Source organism: Pristiophorus japonicus, chromosome 12 (genome assembly GCF_044704955.1).
Source record: "Pristiophorus japonicus isolate sPriJap1 chromosome 12, sPriJap1.hap1, whole genome shotgun sequence".
Classification (NCBI taxonomy): Eukaryota; Metazoa; Chordata; class Chondrichthyes; family Pristiophoridae; genus Pristiophorus; species Pristiophorus japonicus.
In genome coordinates this window covers 106,923,988-106,947,239 of record NC_091988.1, presented here as the reverse complement: position 1 = coordinate 106,947,239, position 23,252 = coordinate 106,923,988, and the positions used below count along the sequence as shown (strand labels likewise).

General features: G+C 42.8%; 1 protein-coding gene across 5 annotated transcripts in view; it reads right to left on the bottom strand.

Moving 5' to 3' along the window:
* Nucleotides 1-23,252, bottom strand: part of nckipsd (NCK interacting protein with SH3 domain) — a 280,231-nt gene that overhangs the window by 189,603 nt on the left and 67,376 nt on the right. For 2 of the 5 annotated variants that reach the window (XM_070895840.1, XM_070895844.1), the window contains 5 exons: nt 14,345-14,566; nt 13,310-13,616; nt 12,803-13,051; nt 12,299-12,447; nt 9,289-12,202 (listed from right to left, as the gene is read on the bottom strand). The exons of the other annotated variants lie outside the window; for them this stretch is intronic. In XM_070895840.1, the coding sequence (XP_070751941.1) occupies nt 11,989-12,202; nt 12,299-12,447; nt 12,803-13,051; nt 13,310-13,616; nt 14,345-14,566 (1,141 nt within the window). In that variant the 3' untranslated portion in view covers nt 9,289-11,988. Of the gene's footprint in view, nt 1-9,288; nt 12,203-12,298; nt 12,448-12,802; nt 13,052-13,309; nt 13,617-14,344; nt 14,567-23,252 lie in introns of those variants that run through there. 5 annotated transcript variants of the gene reach the window in all.

The following is a 23,252-nucleotide window of genomic DNA, read 5'->3' as shown; positions in this document are numbered from 1 at the left end:
AATAGCTTCAAAAACAGCATCTCGCTGTCTGACACACCATCGAAATGCATTGAGCGGCGTGAAGTTGCTGTATTTGCACGGTAAATACGAACTAAACTCGCCACAGAAAGCCAAGTCTTGTCCATTCCAGTCCAAGTACCCTTTTAATGACATGTTAATGACATAATGTGTTAATTACTGCCAACTTCTTTAGCACTGAAAATTAATGATTTTAAGTATGGAGGCTCTGTCCTTCAGGTTTTAATTGTTGTTGGAGATTTTAAGTGTAAGTTTCCTTTGTCTCTTTTTTTAATCTCGCTTAATCTAATCTTTCTTTTCCTCTCTGTACCTGATTTAACACTGAGTTCACCCATTCTGATTTACACTTTCTTCTCGGTTCTTGTGCTATTAGTTGCACAATCCTTCAATCTGATTGGTTAAGGAGATACACAGTTGCTTTCCTTGTTCACACAGGTCTCAGATGCCTGGTTTCCCTCACCATAAGGCAGCTCACCACCACCTTCTCAAGGTCAATTCGGGATGGGAGCAATAAATACTGGCCTTGCCAGCGACAGCTACATCTCGGAACGAATAAAAAACATTATCAAGCTCCCATTTTCAGCATTTTGGCACGTAAAACATTTAAAGACCTAACCATGCAAGGGCAAGTCTAACAGCAGGCACCGTTAGATGACCAGCCACAGCAAATTATGACCCATTATTTTTCCTGCCTGCCCTTTTAATGATCTTTCCACCTCAAGTGCAGCCTAGAAACCAACATTAAGTTCATATATCATGCTTGTTACCTTCCTTACAACCAGTGTTAGTGGCGGAATTCACAGAGATCACTACTACATTGTCGAAATTAAATTCAAATGTACGCATCTCAGGTGGAATTTTGCCATTCCCACCTTGGAAAGGCACACCATGCACAAATGAGGCAGTGACCTGACCTATCCCTCATTCTCATGCCCCCAAATTGCCACATAATGCGTTGGAATAATGAAAACTCCAAGCAATTCAAAAACCAGCCTTCCTCGATACAAATGTATTTGTCGCCTATCTCCGAAGCTTGAAGGAGGAGCCAAGTTACATTCAAATATACATATATGGTGTCATTTGCTCAATTATGTGCATAACCGGGTTATTCAAATCCAAGAAGTTCCAGCAAATATTTTGGGGTGTAATTAATAACTGGATCTGTTGAACAATGAGTTGACATGATCTTACTCAGGTTCGTTGTAATCTGCAGAAAGATAGATCAGGCCAATTTAGGTTTCCCATTGGGAGAAACTACAGGAAGACCAGATAAATACAAAACAACAGTTTGCATCGATTGTGACCATGGTTTGTTCTTCATTCAAGGAGCCAGGTTGTATGAATATATTACTGCTAAATTCCCATCCCTCAGCTCGGCAGCGATGATGGGGCCGAATGAATTCACTCCACGGTCATCTGTATCCCTTTCTGTGACAAGTCACTCCTGGCATTGTCTATTCAGCGGTTTGTAGGTCTTTTAAGCTTCTTGTTTTATGTACCTCTGTATGCAGGGCCACACACATTTCAATTCGTGAATCGTGCACAAACCATCAGTCATCTTTCTTGGATCTTCTGAATAAGCGTTGTTTCTTGTTCAAAGCATGTTCTTATATCACTCTTAATTCTTTGCATTCTGGAAACTCCCAGTATCCCTCTCAACCAACTAACCAAATCTTTTGCTCATCAACTTTTCTCATGTTCCAGCACTCAGATCCATGTAATGTGGGAATAATCATTGCATATCTCATCAAAAATCTCATGTCTGTACAAACTGTCTGTCTACAAAATCTGATACCCAATTGTCTGCTCCAGTCACATTCATGTTAATTTTATTATAAATTCCTTTCCTCCATTACAACAGTGACTTCAGAAAAGTACTTAATTGGCTGTGAAGCGCTTTGAGATGTCTTCAGGTCATGAAAGGCGCTATAGAAATGCAAGTCTTCTCCATATTTATAATGGAACACACCGTGTAAAATTGTTAGCTTGTAGTTTCACAATCTGGCCACTGTGTGGCACTAGGCTATCTTTACCCCACAAGTCACTAGATATGCTTTCTGGAAATTTTGTCCCCGGTAACGAAAATTTCTACTATCGGAGGTAAGGGTTTAAGCAAAGCAATAAAAAATGTTTTACAACAAAAGACAAATTTATCAATTGTATGTGTCCCAAAAGCCCGAGCTTGTAGTGAATATTTTATTCCCCCGCAGCCACTGCACTGTATTTGGATTGTACATAGTTTGAGCAAGTGCAGTGTACCGGGATGCAGGATACCAGTCAGCTCTGCTGTACTCCGGGAATCATTGTCTTTAGTATCTTATGCTCAGTTCTTTTACAATTTATTTGAAGGAGAGAACTTTCAAAGCTTTATTCAGAAAGTTTATAGAGGTTTTTTTTTTTAAGTGCACTAATTACCCTCGTGTTTCATTTTTGCTTTGTGTTCTATAAACTTGAGAGAGCATGTTAGAAGGGTGGAAAGGCAGAGATAGACAAGCACACAGATCCAGGAACCAATTACCAGCACTAAATGTAAGATTTACAGAGATGTCTTAGAAAGTCACTTGTCTCAAGTTAATGTTAACTCAATTTTCAAAATATGTTGAATTTTGAAGCCAACTGATTATTTTGCCTGTGTTCTGTTAAAAAAGATCAATTGTCCAATTGATTAAATCTGTGAGCTGGAGATTCAAATTGTTAAGTGATAGAAACAGATCCACATGAAAAAGGCAGACAGTATTTTTCCTCACTAACAATTTTTTGTAAGATGAATTTCAAAAGCAAACAAAGCCTTTAATGGAAACAGATTGAGAATAAGGGAGTCTGGTTTCTCACCACAAATCCTGGTGGAACAAATGAAAAATGGGGATAGTCCTTGGAAGATTAAGAGAGAGGTGAGCAACAGCTAGATTGAGGTAAGGCAAACAAGATGGCCGGGAGGGCTTGTGACCAAGAAATACACCCAGCTTGGCTGGGGAGGGGGAGGTGGGGGTATGGAGATGATCTTGTGAGCTGCAGATACAACCAGCAACGGGGTGGGCTATGTGGGTATTGGCATCTGATTTGACATTCATGTATGTTTTGGGGGGGGGGGGGGGGGGAAGGGAAAAGAGAGCGGTTCAACTATATCTTGATCTCAATGTTATGCTCTGTGGGGTAGAGCACGCAGCACGGAGGGTTCTGGTAACGTCAAAGACCCAGCTCAATTTGGGGTGGGTGGGGGGAGGGGGTACAATTACACTCACATTTTTATGTTCAGTAAGAAGTCCGACTGATTTACAATTCGACCAGTGAGAAATACTCCACGGGATGGGAGATGTTCTTTCATCCACTATTCCATTGTTATGCTGGGGAGAGGAGCAGTTAGGCAAGTATTTGGGCCATCATCATCTGCCCGCATCTGCTGACAGACCGCATTGCGGCACTGGAGCTGCGGGTGGATTTACTCTGGAGCATCCGCGATGCTGAGGATGTCGTGACTAACACGTTTAGTGAGTTGGCCACACCGCAGGTAAAGGTTACACAGCCAGATAGGGGATGGGTGACCAACAGGAAGAGCAGTGGAAGGAAGGTAGTGCAGGGGTCCCCTGCGGTCATCCCCCTGCAAAACAGATACACCGCTTTGGGTACTGTTGGGGGGGATGACTCATCAGGGCAGGGCAGCAGCAGCCAAGTCCATGGCACCATGGGTGCCTCTGCTGCACAGGAGGGCAGGAAAAAGAGTGGGAGAGTTATAGTGGTAGTGGATTCTATTGTAAGGGGAATAGATAAAAGTTTCAGTGGCTGCAATCGAGATTCCAGGATGGTATGTTGCCTCCCTGGTGCAAGGGTCAAGGATGTCTCGGAGCAGCTGCAGGACATTTTGAAGGGGGAGGATGAACAACCAGTTGTCGTGGTGCATATAGGTAAAAAATGGGATGAGGTCCTACAAGACAAATTTAGCGAGCTAGGAGCTAAATTAAAAGTAGGACCTCAAAAGATAGTAATCTCAGGATTGCTACTAGTGCCACGTGCTAGTCAGAGTAGTAATTGCAGGATAGCTCAGATGAAAACATGGCTTGGAGTGGTGCAGAAGGGAGGGATTCAAATTCCTGGGACATTGGAACCGGTTCTGGGGAAGGTGGGACCAGAACAAACCGGGACGGTCTGCACCTGGGCAGACTGGAACCAATGTCCTAGGGGGAGTGTTTGCTAATGCTGTTGGGGAGGGGTTAAACTAATATGGCAGGGGGATGGGAACCTATGCAGGAAGACAGAGGGAAGTAGAATGGGGGCAGAAGCAAAAGGTAGAAAGAAGAAAAGTAAAAGCGGAGGGCAGAGAAACCCAAGGCAAAAAGCAAAGAGGGCCACATAACAGCAAAATTCTAAAGGGGCAAAGTGTGTTAAAAAGACAAGCCTGAAGGCTCTGCGCCTCAATGTGAGGAGTATTCATAATAAGGAGGACGAATTAACCGCGCAGGCAGCAAGTAACGAATATGATATAATTGGCATCACGAAAACATGGCTCCAGGATGACCAAGGCTGGGAACTCAACATCCAGGTGTATTCAACATTCAGGAAGGATAGACAGAAAGGAAAAGATGGTGGGGTGGCGTTGCTGGTTAAAGAGGAAATTAACGCAGTGGTAAGGAAGGACATTAGCTTGGATGATGTGAAATCGGTATGGGTGGAGCTACGGAATACCAAAGGGCAGAAAACACTAGTGGGAGTTGTGTACAAACCACCAAACAGTAGTAGTGAGGTTGGGGACAGCATCAAACAAGAAATTAGGGATGCGTGCAATAAAGGTTCAGCAGTTATCATGGGCGACTTTAATCTACATATTGATTGGGCTAACCAAACTGGTAGAAATGCGGTGGAGGAGGATTTCCTGGAGTGTATTAGGGATGATTTTCTAGACCAATATGTCGAGAAACCAACTAGAGGGCTGGCCATCCTAGACTGGGTGATGTGTAATGAGAAAGGACTAATTAGCAATCTTGTTGTGCGAGGCCCCTTGGGGAAGAGTGACCATAATATAGTAGAATTCTTTATTAAAATGGAGAGTGACACAGTTAATTCAGAGACTAGGGTCCTGAACTTAAGGAAAGGTAACTTTGATGGTATGAGACGTGAATTGGCTAGAATAGACTGGCAAATGATACTTAAAGGGTTGATGGTGGATAGGCAGTCGCAAACATTTAAAGATCACATGGATGAACTTCAACAATTGTAGATCCCAGTCTGGAATAAAAATAAAACGGGGAAGGTGGCTCAACCATGGCTAACAAGGGAAATTAAGGATAGTGTTAAATCCAAGGAAGAGGCATATAAATTGACCAGAAAAGCAGCAAACCTGAGGACTGGGAGAATTTTATAGTTCAGCAGAGGACGACAAAGGGTTTAATTAGGAGGGGGAAAATAGAGTATGAGATGAAGCTTGCTGGGAACATAAAAACTGACTGCAAAAGCTTCTATCGATATGTGAAGAGAAAAAGATTTGTGAAGACAAACGTAGGTCCCTTGCAGTCAGATTCAGGTGAATTTATAATGGCTAACAAAGAAATGGCAGACCAGTTCAACAAATACTTTGGTTCTGTCTTCACGAAGGAAGACACAAATAACCTTCCGGAAGTACGAGGGGACCGAGGTTCTAGTGAGAAGGAGGAACTGAAGGATATCCTTATTAGGCGGGAAATTGTGTTAGGGAAATTGGTGGGATTCAAAGCCGATAAATCCTCGGGGCCTGATAGTCTGCATCCCAGAGTATTTAAGGAAGTGGCCCGAGAAAAAGTGGATGCATTGGTGATCATTTTCCAACAGTCTATCAACTCTGGATCAGTTCCTATGGACTGGAGGGTAGCTAATGTAACACCACTTTTTTTTAAAAAAGGGAGAGAAAACGGAGAATTATAGATTGGTTATAGCCTGACATCAGTAGTGGGGAAAATGTTGGAATCAATTATTAAAGATGAAATAGCAGCGCATTTGGAAAGCAATGACAGGATCGGTCCAAGTTAGCATGGATTTATGAAAGGGAAATCATGCTCGACAAATTTTCTAGAATTTTTTGAGGATGTTATTGGTAGAGTGGACAACGGAGAACCAGTGGATGTGGTGTATTTGGACTTTCAAAAAGCCTTTTGACAAGATCCCACACAAGAAATTGGTCTGCAAAATTAAAGCACATGGTATTGGGGTAATGTATTGATATGGATAGAGAACTGGTTGACAGGAAACAGAGAGTTGGGAAAACGGGTCCTTTTCAGAATGGCAGGCAGTGACTAGTGTGGTGCCGCAGGGCTCAGTGCTGGGACCCCAGCTATTTACAATATACATCAATGATTTCGATGAATGAATTGAGAGTAACATCTCCAAGTTTGCAGGTGACACTAAGCTGGGTGGTGGTGTGAGATGTGAGGACGCTAAGAGGCTGCAGGGTGACTTGGACAGGTTCGGTGAGTGGGCAAATGCATGGCAGATGCAGTATAATGCGGATAAATGTGACGTTATCCACTTTGGTGGCAAAAACACGAAGGCAGATTATCTGAACGGCGGAAGATTAGGAAAAGGGAAGGCGCAACGAGACCTGGGTGCCATGGTACATCAGTCATTGAAAGTTGGCATGCAGGTACAGCAGCTGGTGAAGGCGGCAAATGGTATGTTGGCCTTCATAGCTAGGGGATTTGAGTATCGGAGCACAGAGGTCTTACTGCAGTTGTACAGGGCCTTAGTGAGGCCTCACCTGGAATACGGTGTTCAGTTTTGGTCTCCTAATCTGAGGAAGGACGTTCTTGCTATTGAGGGAGTGCAGCGAAGGTTCACCAGACTGATTCCCGGGATGGCAGGACTGACATATGAGGAGACTGGATCAACTGGGCCTGTATTCACTGGAGATTAGAAGGATGAGAGGGGATCTCATAGAAACATATAAAATTCTGACGGGACTGGACAGGTAGATGCAGGAAGAATGTTCCCGATGTTGGGGAAGTCCAGAACCAGGGGACATAGTCTAAGGATAAGGGGTAAGCCATTTAGGACTGAAATGAGGAGAAACTTCTTCACTCAGAGAGTTGTTAACCTATGGAATTCCCTATCGCAGAGTTGTTGATGTCAGTTCATTGGATATATTCATGAGGGAGTTAGATATGACCCTTACGGCTAAAGGGATCAAGGAGTATGGAGAGAAAGCAGGAAAGGGGTACTGAGGTGAACGATCGGCCATGATCTTATTGAATGGTGGTGCAGGCTCGAAGGGCCGAATGGCCTGATTCTGCACCTATTTTCTATGTTTCTATGTTTCTTTCCACATTTCAAAATCTTACACTACGTGTACTTTGTGTACAAAACCTAATTTCCTTTTTCGGCATTTTTGTACCAGCGTTTCCATTGTAAATTCCTGTCCACATTTATATAATGGCAAAGGCTCTGGTCACTGTCTATTTACAGGCTCTGTCCATAAGGTGGCACTCTATTTTGTCCCTACAACAATATTTTCTCAAAATCCTTGGATACTCCTGTTTCAAAAGCTGCATAAACAATCCGTTTCAACACCAGAATAGATTCTGCCCAAGAACCATTCCATTATAACGGCATGAAATGCTTGCGGCTATATACAAGAATCTTTCCTCGTTTACCAATTATCATTCCAAATTGTAGTGATTTATGTCTGCTGGCTTAATGTTGAAACAACAAGCTCAACTTAACACTGGGGAAATATAAGTTTACAAAATTCAGTTCAGACAATAAACGGAGAGAGTAAATTGCTACAAAGGACTAGAAAACAATCTTCAAAACCTTAAGTCAGATCAAGTTCATATGGAGTCTTTTTTGTTCCAAAACGGAGGCTGCTTTGTACGCGAGAGAGTGTGTGTCAAATAAATAATTCTGCAAAAATACCTAAACACTTATTCAGAAGCTGTGCCATTGGGGGGGGGAGGGGGGGGGGGAGTGGGGGGTGGTCCTAACTCGCGAGGGTGAGCCCTGTATGCTCTCTGAAAGCAGTACTAAGAGCTCTAGAACCTGGCAGTCAGAATGAATCGATCCAATTACACATTACAAAGTATTTGATTACTCAGGCAGGTAGGATCTAATTACAGACAAACTGCTGGGTGTGTCTTATCCTCTAAGGGGACCAATCAGAACTTTGGTGTTGCAAATACACCCTGCCATAAATGTATTCACATAGGTCTACCAGTCGCCACGAAGCCTAGGACTTGAATTCCACCACATTCCATGTGCTCCACATTCGAGTGAAGAGGCTCAACCAATTAACTGTTTCCTAGGATGCACCAGTGTCACTCTGTGCATGTCATATTTGGAGAGTGTGGCTCCCAAAACACACTAGGTAAGCAAGCCACTACTGAGAGATTCAGTGGTTTTAATTTTAACATTGCACATACCACTCTCCCAACCACTGCGCCCTACTTTCTGGCTCAAAAAGTAAACACCTTAATTATTTCCAGATCCCAAATTACCCATGAGCAACACCATGCAAGATTAGCTGGTATATTTCCTAAATACAAATTCCTAAATGTTCAAACAGTTCATCAATGAATTCCCTCTACCGTAGGAGAAATAATGAACCTAGATATTAGCTTACACTACCACTCTCATAATATTCTGATTGAGTCTCAATTTTATTGAATGGCAAAAATTATTTTAAAATCTTTCAATTTTAAATCAATACACCAAGTTTATCAATGCTATCCGAACCCAGGCACTTCGAATAGTGCATGTAAGATCATTAAATTTACATAATATTCTCACCAGGTATTAATCCCAATGTTTCAACCATCATATTTAATGGTGTTAAAAAGGACTACACTATGCAACTAGCTCCTTACAATGACTATGAACTAAGGCAGAGCATATTAAGCAAACAGATTGAACAGTCTTTCTAACCGTTTAGAGCTCTCATATACTGCCTACAATGGCCATTTAAAACCTAAATGTACATTTGACAGTCACCTTCATATATTTCATTTCATTTGCTCGTGCTCAATGAGTGCATCACATTTTTCTCCTGATGAAAAGCATGTTTGACAGGAGTTAATTTTAGTTTTACAGCTGAGAAATAGGAAATGAACTCCAGTTTAAAACATTCACTGCAACTGCCTCATGATGGCTCAACCAGAAGAATTTTTTTGAACAAAGCGCTCAAAAGTGAACTCGTATCAGATTACTGACAGTGCATCAGGCTTACTTCTCCTCATGCTAAGTTATATTAAGAAAAAACACAAATCTCGTGTGTGCAGCTTGAATTCATCACATTCAAAAGGAATTCCTTTAGCAAACTGTTAACACCTTTATTTTTTTTAGACCAACAGCAGCCTGTATACAGTACAAAAACGCAATACAATCAATTCCAGTGAAGCACAGCCACATACCTGGTCCAAGTGTAATTCTGATCCGAGCACAGAATTCTAAACGCATCAAATCACTTTCCATCTCCCAAATAAACAGAACACCAATTCCAAGCATAATTTTTTAAATGCATCATCCTGTTCCAAGCATAATATTTCCTCAATTATATCCGTTTTTAGTGCTCAGCACACTGTATACTGTCAATCCATTTCCAATTTTCACCTAAACACAACAACATGTTAGTAATTCAATGAAAAGCACATTAGCACCTTCTTGAAAAAAGTTCCTGTTACTTTTAAGTGTGAATGTGTGATGTTGAGATTAATATTAAAATGTACAATGAATGAATGAATGGCCTATGGTAAAAATACTACAAATGGACCATGCACTCTATAGAAATTGTGTTACAGTACATTTTTGGCAAACTAGTGTTAAGACTATCTGATATTTTTAAAGTGACACTGAACATATGCAATAAAGTAAAATTTACTTAACTAACTAAGCAGCATCAGAACAGATATAATGGACACATTTACTACCAAACCCAATGTGCTATACCAATTATATTAAGCAAGCCAAAGCAGTAGCTCAGGAATAGACACAAGGAAAGCAAAATAAAATGGGATGAGAATATCCAAAAACAAGTATTAGTTCGATCATTTCACAAGTAAAATTGCATGATTACAAAAAGGATTCAGTAATTAAAAAGTGCACGAATAGTAAGTTTCATTAATAGCACAGAAGACACAATCACGTTTATATGGACAACAACCAACTACCCTATTCACACTTAATTATTGGAGTCAAGGGAGGATACCCAGATGTGCACTAACTGATAAAACAATGATTGAACTGCTGCACAGAACATTTTACCATCTGTAAACACAATTTGAAAGCATGCAAGAGTACCTTTGTAACCCAACAAGTGAAGCTCATACACTGCTGAGCTTCAATATAGGCTGGAAGAACCATATAGCCTTTTTAACTTTACGTTCAGAAATTGACTCATATTAATGGATCTGTGCAACATGTGGCCCACAGAGTCAGCCACTTGTAGGTGAAGCAGTACATGGAGCTTAGACTATTCATTCCCTCACAGTTCCCATCTCCCCACACCCTGCACTTTTATCCCATATTCCCAGTGGTGCCTCATCACTGCAGTGTGGTGATTCCAAAACCCAAAGAGCAAACATTTTAAGAATGCGCTACAATTAGAGACCACATAAGTAAACAACTTCACACACATGTACATAAAGGTTACCAGACTGCAACATTCAGCAGGAGATCTGCAAGGGGAAAATGAAAGGGGTGAGGAATTGGGAACTATTTGCACCAGCTTAAATTCTGAAACTCTCCAGGTTAGCAGAGTAGCCTAGATTAAACAAGAGTGTAACTAGAATAAAAGAAAATGAAATGGATAAATGATGAATAGAAAGCAGTTTGCTGTGCAGGATACAAGCAGATTATACCACTGAAGGGTAGGGTAGTAAATGGACCCCAGTGACCTGTCAACACAGTAAATCACAGCTCCAGCTTTATTCTATGATTGATGTAGCCCCTGCCTCGGGATGTTTGGTTCCTATATGATTCTTTGAGATACTAGACCTGTACTGTAGTATAAACAATAATAAAGTACCAGAGGGGTGTTTTTTTATACTGATCTACGCACGCAAGACAATTTGAACAGTCATAAAAGTGAAACTTTTTGTAAAAAGTGTTTTTTTAAAAATGTTGCCGATGCCAATGGCATTGACAGCTCAGATAAAAGCCCTAACTCCACCTTTCTGCATTACATACAGGAAGCGGAGCTCTGGAACTCCCTGAAGTAGTAGTATACAGCTGCCTCATCAAAAAACAAAACTAAATACAAGTCTTTCACAGTTCTTAAAATCAAATTTACTGCTACATTTTTAAACATTACTCAAATGGAATCCAATGTGAAGTCTTTTAAATTTCACTATTTTCAAAAACCTTCCCAGTAGTTTGCATTATACTTTTATGAAGCATGGGATCCAAAAACTGATCTTGACTTTGAAACCCCTGAATACATTAATGCATTATTACAACACATTAGCTTTCCAAGGAGATTTAGAATGCAATTCTACAGGCTGTCTCTTCTTATCTAAATTGTATCCAAATTTCACAGCACCAATCCCACAAACCACAGCAGCTGAATTACACCTTGAATTTTTATCACATCCAATCATCTTAGATGTTTAAACAGTTGTTGACTGTCTAAGAAAGCTAGTGTCAAGGTTTTTTTTAATATTAAAAAGGTACCAAATGCTACTGAGTCATGATAACTCAGCTGTATTTAAACTGATGTATAAAACCCCATTTTGTTAATTCTTTATTGTATGGTAGACATGCTATGATGCAGAAGCATGTTGTGTTGGATTATCAATCAGCAATAAAGGAACAGTATACAGAATACTGGGAGATGCCTTTTATTTTAGGCAATGTAATGTAATGTAAGGCAAATGTAATGTAATGTAAGGCAATGTACATTTCTTTGTAATACAATTACAAACAACATAGCACCAACAGAGAATCACGAGTTAACAAAGAAATCGGATTTTTCCCTTTCTGTCATGCATGTCCAAAGACACTAGTCAGCAGCAATCATTTTCATTCTGAATCGGACAAAGGATCCGGATCCGATTCAGTTGAATCAGATTCCGTTTTCGATTCTTCCCCTTTTCTCCATTCTTTGAGGAGAAGCCTCCATTGTTCAGCTTGCAGCCATGCAGCATAGGCTGCATCTAAATAATCCTGCGTGTCTTCAGGCTTCTCCAAGCACAGCCTGAGCAACTGATCAAGTTGGTCTGAAGTAAGCCGATTCCTGCAGGAAAAATTAAGTCAGGAAAGAAAATCGTTCAACTGCTAATAAATTCATGCAAGAAACAATGGCAGACTAATTCTCAACTTGACACTATACCTGTATTTGTTTCTTATCAAGTTCACAGACGAAAAGCCCCTATCGGGTTCGGCAGTTGATGCAGACATCACCACACAAACCTCTCCTAGTATCGAGAAGTTTGGATATTCTTTTCTCCACATATCAGAGTGTGCCAGATCAATGCAAACCTGTGGGGAGGAGGGAGGGAAAGAAAAAGAAGAAAATGGACTTTCACACTTGCTCCAAATATACATATATCTTGTAAAGTCCAGCATTTAGAAGTTGCATTCAAATGACTTGCCACTTTTTGTACAAACCCAAGTCATATCCTATATTTAAGATATGTAAAATTTCAAAATGTACATATTCTATACCAGATTTCACAGTCGGTTTGTAATATATATTTTTATATTGAATTTTTCCATACTTTGGAATACTTAGCATGCAATATTCGTAATACTAATCTATACATTACACCACAGTAAATACAAGTAGCTAATTTATAAAATGTAAAGTTTTTATCAGTTATAAAACTTTGCTTACTTCATCCAAACTCTCTCCTTTTCTGGATGCAATTAGATATTTCATCTGATCCCACTCAGCAACTAAATCTTTTCCATCGTTGGAAAGGAGGTCTGAGAAATGATTCTGGAGAGCTGCTGCTTCACTATTTCCATACTGAGCCAGTTTCTCGGGGTCAGACGGAATCCTATCTGGATCTAGGATACGAAAAGCTCTGATGATTGCGTTATCAGGGAACCTCTCCTTCAGACTGTCAACAATATTCCTCACCTAATAATAACAAAACAAATGATTGTCAAAGTGAAGCAGAGCTTTTCTATGATAAAGCATGGTCTCCATTGCCCCATTTTTGCCAGTGATTAGTCGTTACACAGAATGCCTGACCCAGGAAGCCGACACACACAGGGCAAAAGAAAACACTAGTGCTGTATTACAAAAGTAGTGCAAAAGTTCACCAGCAATCATAATCCAATTTAATAACTCCATTACTTTCATAACTTACTGACATCATTTTTAAAATCTACTAACCAGAGTTTTAACAGAGACAGCTATCTCATCAGTAGCTTTAGCTGCTGTCTTATGAAGTATAGGTCCATGTGGTTTCCTTGCTGTAGGTGGTCGAGAAAGAGCACCGCTTTCTAGTAGTTGGATCCCCAGCAGAAAGCTGCTCTCCCACAATATATTGTTTCCAAGGTACTTGCACTCAAGGAGATTGATTGTGGCTTGAACCCTTTCAGGTACTCTGACTGGGTTCACAAATCTTTCCTGAAAAAATAGCGATAGATTGTCCAAGTGGTGGAGAAGATCTCTCAAGAAGAAAATGGCAAGTAGAATACTGTAAATGTAAAGAGAAAATAAAAAAAATTCACAAATGCAAGGAACTGGTCACTGCAACTACTATAAACAATTTTTTTCTCAGCAAATCTTAAAAATTAAGCAGTTACTTTAAGAGTATATTTTAAAAGGAGCTGTGCACTTGCTGTCAAACTTGTGGCTCAGTGGTAGCACTCTTGCCTAAGTCAGAGGGTTGAGAGTTCAAGTCCCACACCAGGGACTTGAGCACAAAATCTAGGCTGACATTCCACTCCAGTATAGAGGGAGTGCTGCACTATCGGAGGTGGGCACAAAAGATCCCATGATACTATTTGAAGAAGAGCGGGAGAGCTATACCAGTATCCTTGCCAATATTTATCCCTTAACCAACACATCAAGTACAGATTATCTGGTCATTATCGAATTGCTGTTTGTGTGAGCTTGCTGTGTGCAGATTGGCTGCTGCCTTTCCTACATTACAGCAGTGACTACACTTCAAAAGTACTTCACTGGCTGTAAAGCACTTTGGATCATCCTCAAGTCTTGACAGGCGCTATATAAATGCGAGTCTTTCTTTTTCCCCAAATAATGGATTAGTGAACCTTCACTAATGAGTACAAAAAACAAAAAGGGGCACTTTGCTACCCACAAAGTATAAATTTGATCCCCAGAAAATTACAAAATTCACAACAATCAGCTTGAACAATACATTCAAATTCAAAATACACATTAGAATGGAGAACACAATACCGAGGCTGCTGGAGTTTAAGGAGGATGCTTTCAGCTGTGATGTCATGGTCACTGTAACTCATGTCAGTAAAATATATTATGAGAGTTTGGTAGGATTTGCAAATTGCTTGGATCGCCCTGCCTCGATTTATCCATTTGAGGTGGCAGGCCTTTGCCAGTTTGATGGTGCTCGTCTCCAAGACGTGGAAGACCTCTTCCAAACCGCTGTGCTTAACAGTGGATCTTTTTTATAAAAAAAAAAGAGAAAAGTTACATAAAATGGTCACTTTTTCCATCAGTCTTTTCTTCCCCCTACATTACCAGCTTTTAATACCCAAATTTGGATAACCAAGTCACTACTTCCTGATTTACCTCAACTTTGATAAAAATCATTAAATAACTTTGGTGGTGTCCTGTGGGGCATGGTTCCTCCAGAAATAAAAATGTTAGCAGTATACATTAACACTGGAGTAGAAATTGGACTGAGTGGTAAAGTGGATCAAATCTAGGGTTCGAATCCACCTCAGAGGATAGAAATCTAATCTCTCAAAGATAGTGGTCAAAACGCCTTGTGAACAGTCTTAATTATCTCAACCTAATACATGCTGATGCTGCAGCACAAAACTACCTTGATTTTATTAAATAGAAGCTCAAAATGCTCTAGTTTGCAGATGTTGGAAATGGAAGGAAACATCATGCTGATGCAGTAGAGAATACTGAGTCACGTCACAGTATTGGGACAGTAATAAGGAACCTTGACTTCATTGTAACAATAAAAGTGGGAAAACACACTAATCTAAGTAACAACTTCCATCACAGTGACCAGCACAACCTGTAGAGCAAGCAAATAAATTTAGTGCACTAGATTATGCAGTGTATTATGACAACTTTGGAATCTCAGATCTAATACAGAAGGAAAGTTAGAAAATGCTGGGTACACTCAGATGATCAGGCAGCATCTGTGGAGGGAATAAACCTGCTAATGTTTTGTGTGCGAGCTCTGCATGAAGAACCCAGAACATGACCTAGTCCGTTCACAGATCAGGCAGCAACTGTAGAGAGAACAGACCAGGAGTCAGCAGCAGCAGATAACGAGCATGGGAAGCCGAGGCAGTGGACCTGCAAAGAGTCAGCAGCAGCGGAGGAGGCAGATACAAATCCAGTGAATTCCAAAAGAACAGCAAAAGCAAGGAGTGACATCACAGGACTGCAGGTAGGTGATTAGTGGGTGAGTATTAGCATCATTTTCTCGCTAACGTAACTAATATAAACAAATTAATATAACTATTAATAATCGTGAATTGGGGCATTGGGACCGGTTCTGGGCAGGTGGAACCTGTGCAGGCTGGAAGGGCCGGAACCAATGCCTTCACCCGGGGGGGGGGGGTTGCTAGTGCTATTGGAGAGGGTTTAAACTAATTTGGCAGGGGAATGGGCACCAGGATGTAGCATTAGAAAGGAGAAACAAAGGGAAGAAAGGATTTGGAGAGACAGATAGTATCAGAGTAAAAATTAGTTAGGTATTAGGTGGGGTCAGATTAAGAGAATAAAAGAAGATCTAAGACAGGTTTACAGTGCAGGTGTGTAAATGCACGAAGCGTGGTAAATAAGGTTGGTGAGCTGTAGACGCAAATAGCCACATAGAAATATGGTGCCGTGGCGATAATGGCTCAAAAAAGGGCAGGATTGGGTTTGAAATATTCCTGGATATAAGGTGTTAGGGAAGGAAAAAAAAGGAGGTGGGGTGGCAGTATTGGTTAAGGAGAGAAAGGATGTCCTAGAGGGGTCAAGGACAGAATCTATTTGGTTAGAGTTAAGAAATAATAGCGGGGCCATTACGCTACTGGGTGTATTTTATAGGCCATCAACTAGTGGGAAGGATATAGAGGAGCAAATTTGCAGAGAAATTAGAGAGAGAAGCAAGAACTATAGAGTTGTAAGAATGGGGGACTTAAAATATCCTAATACAGACTTGAATAGTAATAGTGTAAAAGGCAGAGAGGGGGAAGAATTTCTGACGTGTGTTCAGGAGAACTTTCTTGATCAGCAAAACTTCCAGCCCAGCGAGGAAGGAGGCATTGCTGGATCTGGGGAATGAGGTGGGTCAAGAGGAGCAAGTGTCAATTGGGAACATTTAGGAAACAGTGATCACAGTATCATAAGGTTTAGATTAGATATGGAAAAGGACAGGGAACAATCTAGAGTAAAAATACTTAATTGGAGGAAGGCAATTTCAGTGGGTTGAGAACAGATCTGGCCCAGGGTAAATTGGAATCAAGAATTGTCAGACAAAACTGTAATCGAACAATGGGCTGCCTTTAAAGAGGAGACGGTTTGGGTACAGTCGAGATACACTCCCACGAGAGAGAAAAAGGGTAACTAAAGCCAGAGCTCCCTGGATGACGAAAGAGATAGAGTAAGATGAAGCAGAAAAAAAGCGCCTTGAGAATACAAGTGAAAATCCGGCTGAATATAGAAAGTTCAGAGGGGAAGTGAAATAGAAAATAAGAGTGGCAAAGAGAGATTATGACAATAGACTGGCAGCTAACATAAAAGGGAATTTGAAAGTCTCCTATAGGCAAATAAATAATAAATGGGTAACGAGAGGAAAGGTGGGCCGATTAGGGAACAAAAAGGAGATCTTACTTTGAGGCAGAGGTACTAAATTAGTCTTTGCATCTGTCTTTACCAAGGAGGAGGATGCTGACAAAGTCATAGTGAAGGAGGAGGTAGTCGAGATACTGGATGAGGTAAAAATTGATAGAGGTACTAGAAAGGCTGTCTGAACTAAAAGTTGATAAGTCACCAGAATCGAATGGAATGCATCGTAGAATGATGCGGAATGTTGAGAAGGAAACTGTGGAGATACTCGCCATAATCTTCCAATCCTCCTTTTTCTGCTTCATCTTACTCTCGACTCATCCAGGGAGCTTTGGCTTTAGTTGTCCTACCTTTCCCCCTAGTGGCAACATACCTCAACCGTACTTAAACTATTTCCTCTTTAAAGGCCCATTGTTTCCCATTAGTTTTGCCTACCATCTTTGATTCCAATTTACCTGGGCCAGATCCGTTCTCATCCCACTGAAATTGGCCTTCCGCCAATTTAGTATTTTTTACTTTAGATTTCTCCCAATCTTTTTCAATAGGTAATCTAAACATTATGATTCTATGATCACTGTTCCCTAAATGTTGCCCGACTGACACTTGCTCCAAATGATCTACCTCATTTCCCAGAACCAGATCCAGCAATGTCTCCTTCCTCATTGGGCCATACTGATCAAGAAAGTTCTCCTCAACAACTTCAGAAATGTTTTCCCCTCTCTGCCCTTTACACTATTACTATCCCTTATTTAAATGCCAGGAGAGATTGGGCTGAGAGAAAAATGCCGGAAGAGATTGGGATGTGAGGAAAAATGCCAACAACAACTTGTTGCCTTTGACGTAGTGAAACGTCCCAATTATGAGAAAGAATTTGACACCAAGCTACATAAGGAGAAATTGGGACAGGTGACCAAAAGCTTGGTCAAAGAGGTAGGTTTTAAGGAGCGTCTTGGAGGAAAGAGAGGCAGAGAGGTTTAGGCAGGGAATTCCAGAGCTTGGGGCCTAGGCAACAGAAGGCACGGCCACCAATGGTTGAGCAATTATAATCAGGGATGCTCGAGAGGGCATAATTGGGGGAGTGCAGACGGGGGGGGGAGGGGGGATGGAGGAGATTACAAATATAGGGACGGACGAAGCCACGGAGGGATTTGAAAGCAAGGATGAGAACTCTGAAATCGAAACGTTGATTAACTGTGAGCCGATGTAGGTCAGCGAGCGGGACTTGGTACAAGTTAGGACATGGGCAGCCGAGTTTTGGATCACCTCTAGTGATCCAAAATGTGGAAGGCCAGAAGTGCGTTGGAATAATCAAGTCTATAAGGTAACAAAGGCATGGAACAGGACTTCAGCAGCAGATGAGTTGAGGCAAGGGTGATGTTACGGAGGTGGAAATATGCAGTCTTAGTAACGCTGTGGAGAGATTGGGCGGTGAGAAAAAATGCCGGGAAACTGGAGTACTGGAGTACTCAGTCTGTTGTGGTGAAATTTATTTTTAAAATTTGGGACCTGACATTTATGCACAGAATGCTTCTTCCGGTTCCTTGGCAGGAGTCACTCCAGTTCAAAAAAGGGTTCTGGGTTAACTACAGGTCAGTCAGTTTGACCTCAGTAGTGGGTAAGCTTTTAGAAACGATAATCTGGGATAAAGCGAACAGTCACTTGGACAAGTGTGGATTAATTAAGGAAAGCCAGCACGGATTTGTTAATGGCAAATCATGTTCAACTAACTTGATCAAGTTTTTTGATGAGGTAATAGAGGGTTGAGGGCAATGCAGTTAACGTGGTATATATAGACTTCCAAAAGGCATTTGCTAAAGTGCCACATAATGGACTTGCCAGCAAAGTTGAAGCCTATGGAATCAAAAGGGACAGTGGCAGCACAGATACAAAATTAGCTCAGTGACAGGAAAGAGAGAGTAGTGCTGAATGGTTGTTTTTCGGACTGGAGGAAGGCATACAGTGGTGTTCCCCAGGGGTCGGTACTAGGACCACTGCTTTGTTGATATATGACTTGGACTTGGGAGTACAGGGCACAATTTCAATATTTGTAGAAGACAAAGTATAGCAAACAGCGAGGGGGACAGTAATAGACTTCAAGACATGCTGATGAAATGGCAGATGAAATTTAATGCAGAAAAGTGAAAAGTGATATATTTTGGTAGGAAGAACGAGGAGTGGCAATATAAACTAAAGGGTACAATTCTATAGGGGGTGCAGGAACAGAGAGACCTGGGGGGTACATGTGCACAAATCATTGAAGGTGGCAGGGCAGGTTGAGAAAGCAGTTAGAAATGCATACGGCATACTGGGCTTCAATAAAGAGGCATAGAATACAAAAGCATCATCATGCGGTCCCTCGAATGAGGATGACTTGCTTCCACACCAAAAGGGATGAGTCCACAGGTGTTTCAATGGAGGACCCAATACTCCAGTCCTAAACTCCAGGGGCGGACGATGCCTGTGTGTGGATTTTTTAAACATCGCTGCACATCAGGCACCACACAGGCTTGACAGAGCTAGGCCACAGACAGAGTGGCAATGGTAAACCAGGACGACTGGAGTTCTGTTCTGCTGCATGGAACTAGTGCGCGCACATATCGCAGTGTGGGCTGGCCCGTGCTGCCCCGGATCCTCGGCTCTACTGGTCCTCACACCCTCAGCCACGATCTCTCGCTGCTCCTCCGCCACAAACATTCGCCGCACCTCCACCACAATCGCTCACCGTTCCTCCGCTACGATCTCTCGCCACTGATCTCTCACTGCTCCTCCGCCATGATCTCTCACCGCACCTCCGCACCAAACATTTGCCGCACCTCCGCTACGATCTCTCACCACTCATCTCGTTACATCTCAGCCACGATCTCTCACTGCTCCTCCGCCACAATCATTCGCCATACCTCCGCCACGATCTCTTGCCGCTCCTCCGCTGTGCCTGGGTCCTGATGACATCACCCAATCGCCCACCTCGAAGTCGTCACACACTTGGGACAACTCGCGCTGGAAGTTATGATGAATTTTTATAAAACACTGGTTCGGCCTCAACTGGAGTATTGTGTCTAATTCTGGGCACCACACTTTAGGAAGGATGTGAAGGTCTTGGAGAGGGTGCAGAAAAGATTTACAAGAATTATTCCAGGGATTTTTATTTTTATTCGTTCCCGGGATGTGGGCATCACTGACAAGGCCAGCATTTATTGCCTGTCCCTAATTGCCCTTGGGAAGTTGGTAGTAGCCACCTTCTTGAACCGCTGCAGTTCTTGTGGTGAAGATACTCCCACAGTGATGTTAGGAAGGGTGTTTCAGGATTTTTATACAGCGATGATGAAGGAACGGCGATATACTTCCAAGTCAGGATAGTGTGTAACTTGGAGGTGAGAGTGTTTCCATGCACTTGTCCTTTTAGGTGGCAGAGGTCGCGAGTTTGGGAGGTGCTGCTGAAGAAGCCTTGGCGAGTTGCTGCAGTGCATCTTGTAGATGGTACACACTGCAGCCACGGTGCGCCGCTAGTGGAGGGAGTGAATGTTGAAGATGGTGGATGGGATGCCAATCAAGCGGGCTGATTTGTCCTGGATGGAGTCGAGCTATTTGAGTGTTGTTGGAGCTGCATTCATCCAGGCAAGTGGAGAGTACAAATATACAAACAATGACTGACAGTTAAAGACCATCTGGTCCATTGAGCCTGTCCCACACAATCCCGATACCTTGTGTATCACAACATGTACACGCTCCACCCCACCCAAAACCATGCGATCTCCTGGGAGAGGAAAAGAAAGATAAAAACCGAGGGCAACTTGGGAAAACAAAATCTGGAAGATTCCTCTCCGACCCATCTAGGCGATCGAAACTAGTCCACGATATCACTCTGGCCATTAAATTCCCTGCAGTATCTACCTTCTGTACGAGGTGATCTCCGCCACAGCCAGAAACAAATCCAGCTTTTGCTTGAAGGAGTTCAGTGAATCTGCATCCACCACATGCAACGGCAGCTTGTTCCAGAGGTCTACTGTTCTCTGGGAAAAGAACCACCTCCTGACATCTAACCTAGATCTAGCCTTATACAACTTAAATGTGTGTTCCCTGGTCCCGTCTAACCTATTTAATTGAAATAAATGGTCAGCTGGAACACAGTTTATTCCCTTCATTATCTTATAAACCTCAAATCATATCCCCCTAAGTCTACGCTGCTCTAAGGTATAGACTCGATAACTAAGATGCTTTAGGCTTGGAATTAGTCTGGTGGCTTCTGCACCCTTTCCAGAGCTTCAATATCATCCACCACATGGGGAGCCCAAAACTGGACACAGTAAGTGCGGCCTGACTAAGGTCTTGTACAAGGACAAAACAGTATGCCTCATCTTATACTCAATTGTCCTATGGGGATACACCCCAACTCCTTACTTGTGCCTTGTAGATGGTGGAAAGCCTTTGGGGAGTCAGGAGGGAAGACATGCGCTGCAGAATACCCAGCCTCTGACCGATTCTTGTTGCCACAATGTTTATGTGGCTGGTCTAGTTAAGTTTCTAGTCAATGGTGACCCCCAGGATGATATTGGTGGGGGAATTCAGCAATGGTAATGCCGCTGAATATCAAGGGGGGGTGGCTAGACTCTTGCTTGTTGGAGATGGTCATTGCCTGGCACTTAAGTGGAAGGTTACATTCGCGTTGCACATCAGCCCAAACCTGAATGTCATCCAGGTCTTGTTGCATGCGGGCATGAACTGCTTCATTTTCTGAGGAGATGCAAATAGAACTGAATGCTGTGCAATCATGAGCGAACATTCCCACTTCTGACCTTCTTATGATGGAGGAAAGGTCATTGATGAATCAGCTGAAGATGGTTGGGCCTCAGACACTGCCCTGAAAAACTCCTGCTAGGATGTCCTGGGGCTGGGATGATTGACCTCCAACAAACACCTTCCTTTGTGCTAGGTGTGACTCCAGCCAGTGAGGAGTTTTCCCCGATTCCCATTGACTTCAATTTACTAGGGCTCCTTGATACCACACTCTGACTGTACAGTCCAATGCGGGAATTACAGTCTCTGTAACAGGTGAGGTAGACAGTGGTTGAAGGAAAGGGTGGGTGGGGAGTCTGGTTTGCCGCACGTTCCTTCCGTTGTCTGCGTTGGTTTCTGCATGCTCTCAGCGATGGGACGAGAGGTGCTCAATGCCCTCCCGGATGTTCTTCCTCCACTTTGGGCTGTCTTTGGCCAGGGATTCCCAGGTTCCGGTGGGGATGTTGCACTTTATCAAAGAGGCTTTGAGGGTGTCCTTGAAACGTTTCCTGAGCCCACCTGGGGCTCGCTTGCCATGTAGGAGTTCCGAGTAGAGCGCTTGCTTAGGGAGTCTCGTGTCGGGCATGCGTAAGATGTGGCCTCCCAACGGAGCTGGTTGAGTGTGGTTAGTGCTTCGATGCTGGGGATGTTCGCCTGAGTGAGAACACGGACGGTGCGTCTATTCTCCCAGTGGATTTGCAGGATCTTGCGGAGACAACACTGGTGGGACTTATCCAGTGCTTGGAGGTGTCTACTGTATATAGTCCACATCTCCGAGCCATATAGGAGGGGTGGGTATCACGACTGCCCTGTAGACCATAAGCTTTGTGCTGGATTTGAGGTCCTGGTCTTCCCACACACTCTTCCTCAGGCGACCGAAGGCTGCGCTGGTACACTGGAGGCGGTGTTGGACCTAGTCATCGATGCCTGCCCTTGCTGATAATAGGCTCCCGAGGTATGGAAAATGGTCCATGTTGTCCAAGGCCGCTCCGTGAATTTTGATGACCGGGGGTCAGTGCTGTGTGGCGGGGTCAGGTTGGTGGAGGACCTTTGTCTTACGGATGTTTAGTGTAAGGTCCATGCTTTCGTATGCCTCGTTGACGATGGCTTGGAGTTCAGCCTCTAAAATGTGCACAGACGCAAGGCACAGCAGGGAGTCTGGGGCCCAGCGTCGGCGGCAGTCGGGAGCAGCGTCGAGGAGGTCCGTTGGTGAGGCCTATAAAAGGCACAGCGGGGAGTCCGGGGCCCAGCGTCGGTGGCAGTCGGGAGCAGCGTCGAAGAGGTCCGTTGGTGAGGCCTATAAAAGGCACAGCAGGGAGTCTGGGGCCCAGCATCGGCGGCAGTCGGGAGCAGCGTCGAGGAGGTCCGTTGGTGAGGCCTATAAAAGGCGTACTTGTGCAGCTACAGGGAGAAGGCAAAAAAGTAGTAGAAAGAAACAGAAAGGTGACGTCACAGCCAAGGGGGTAAGTGATTGGTGAGTAGTTTTTCTTTTGTCTCTTCCATAACAGTGAGTAAACTTTAGCATTGTTGTTGCTTATCTAAGGGTTAAGTCATG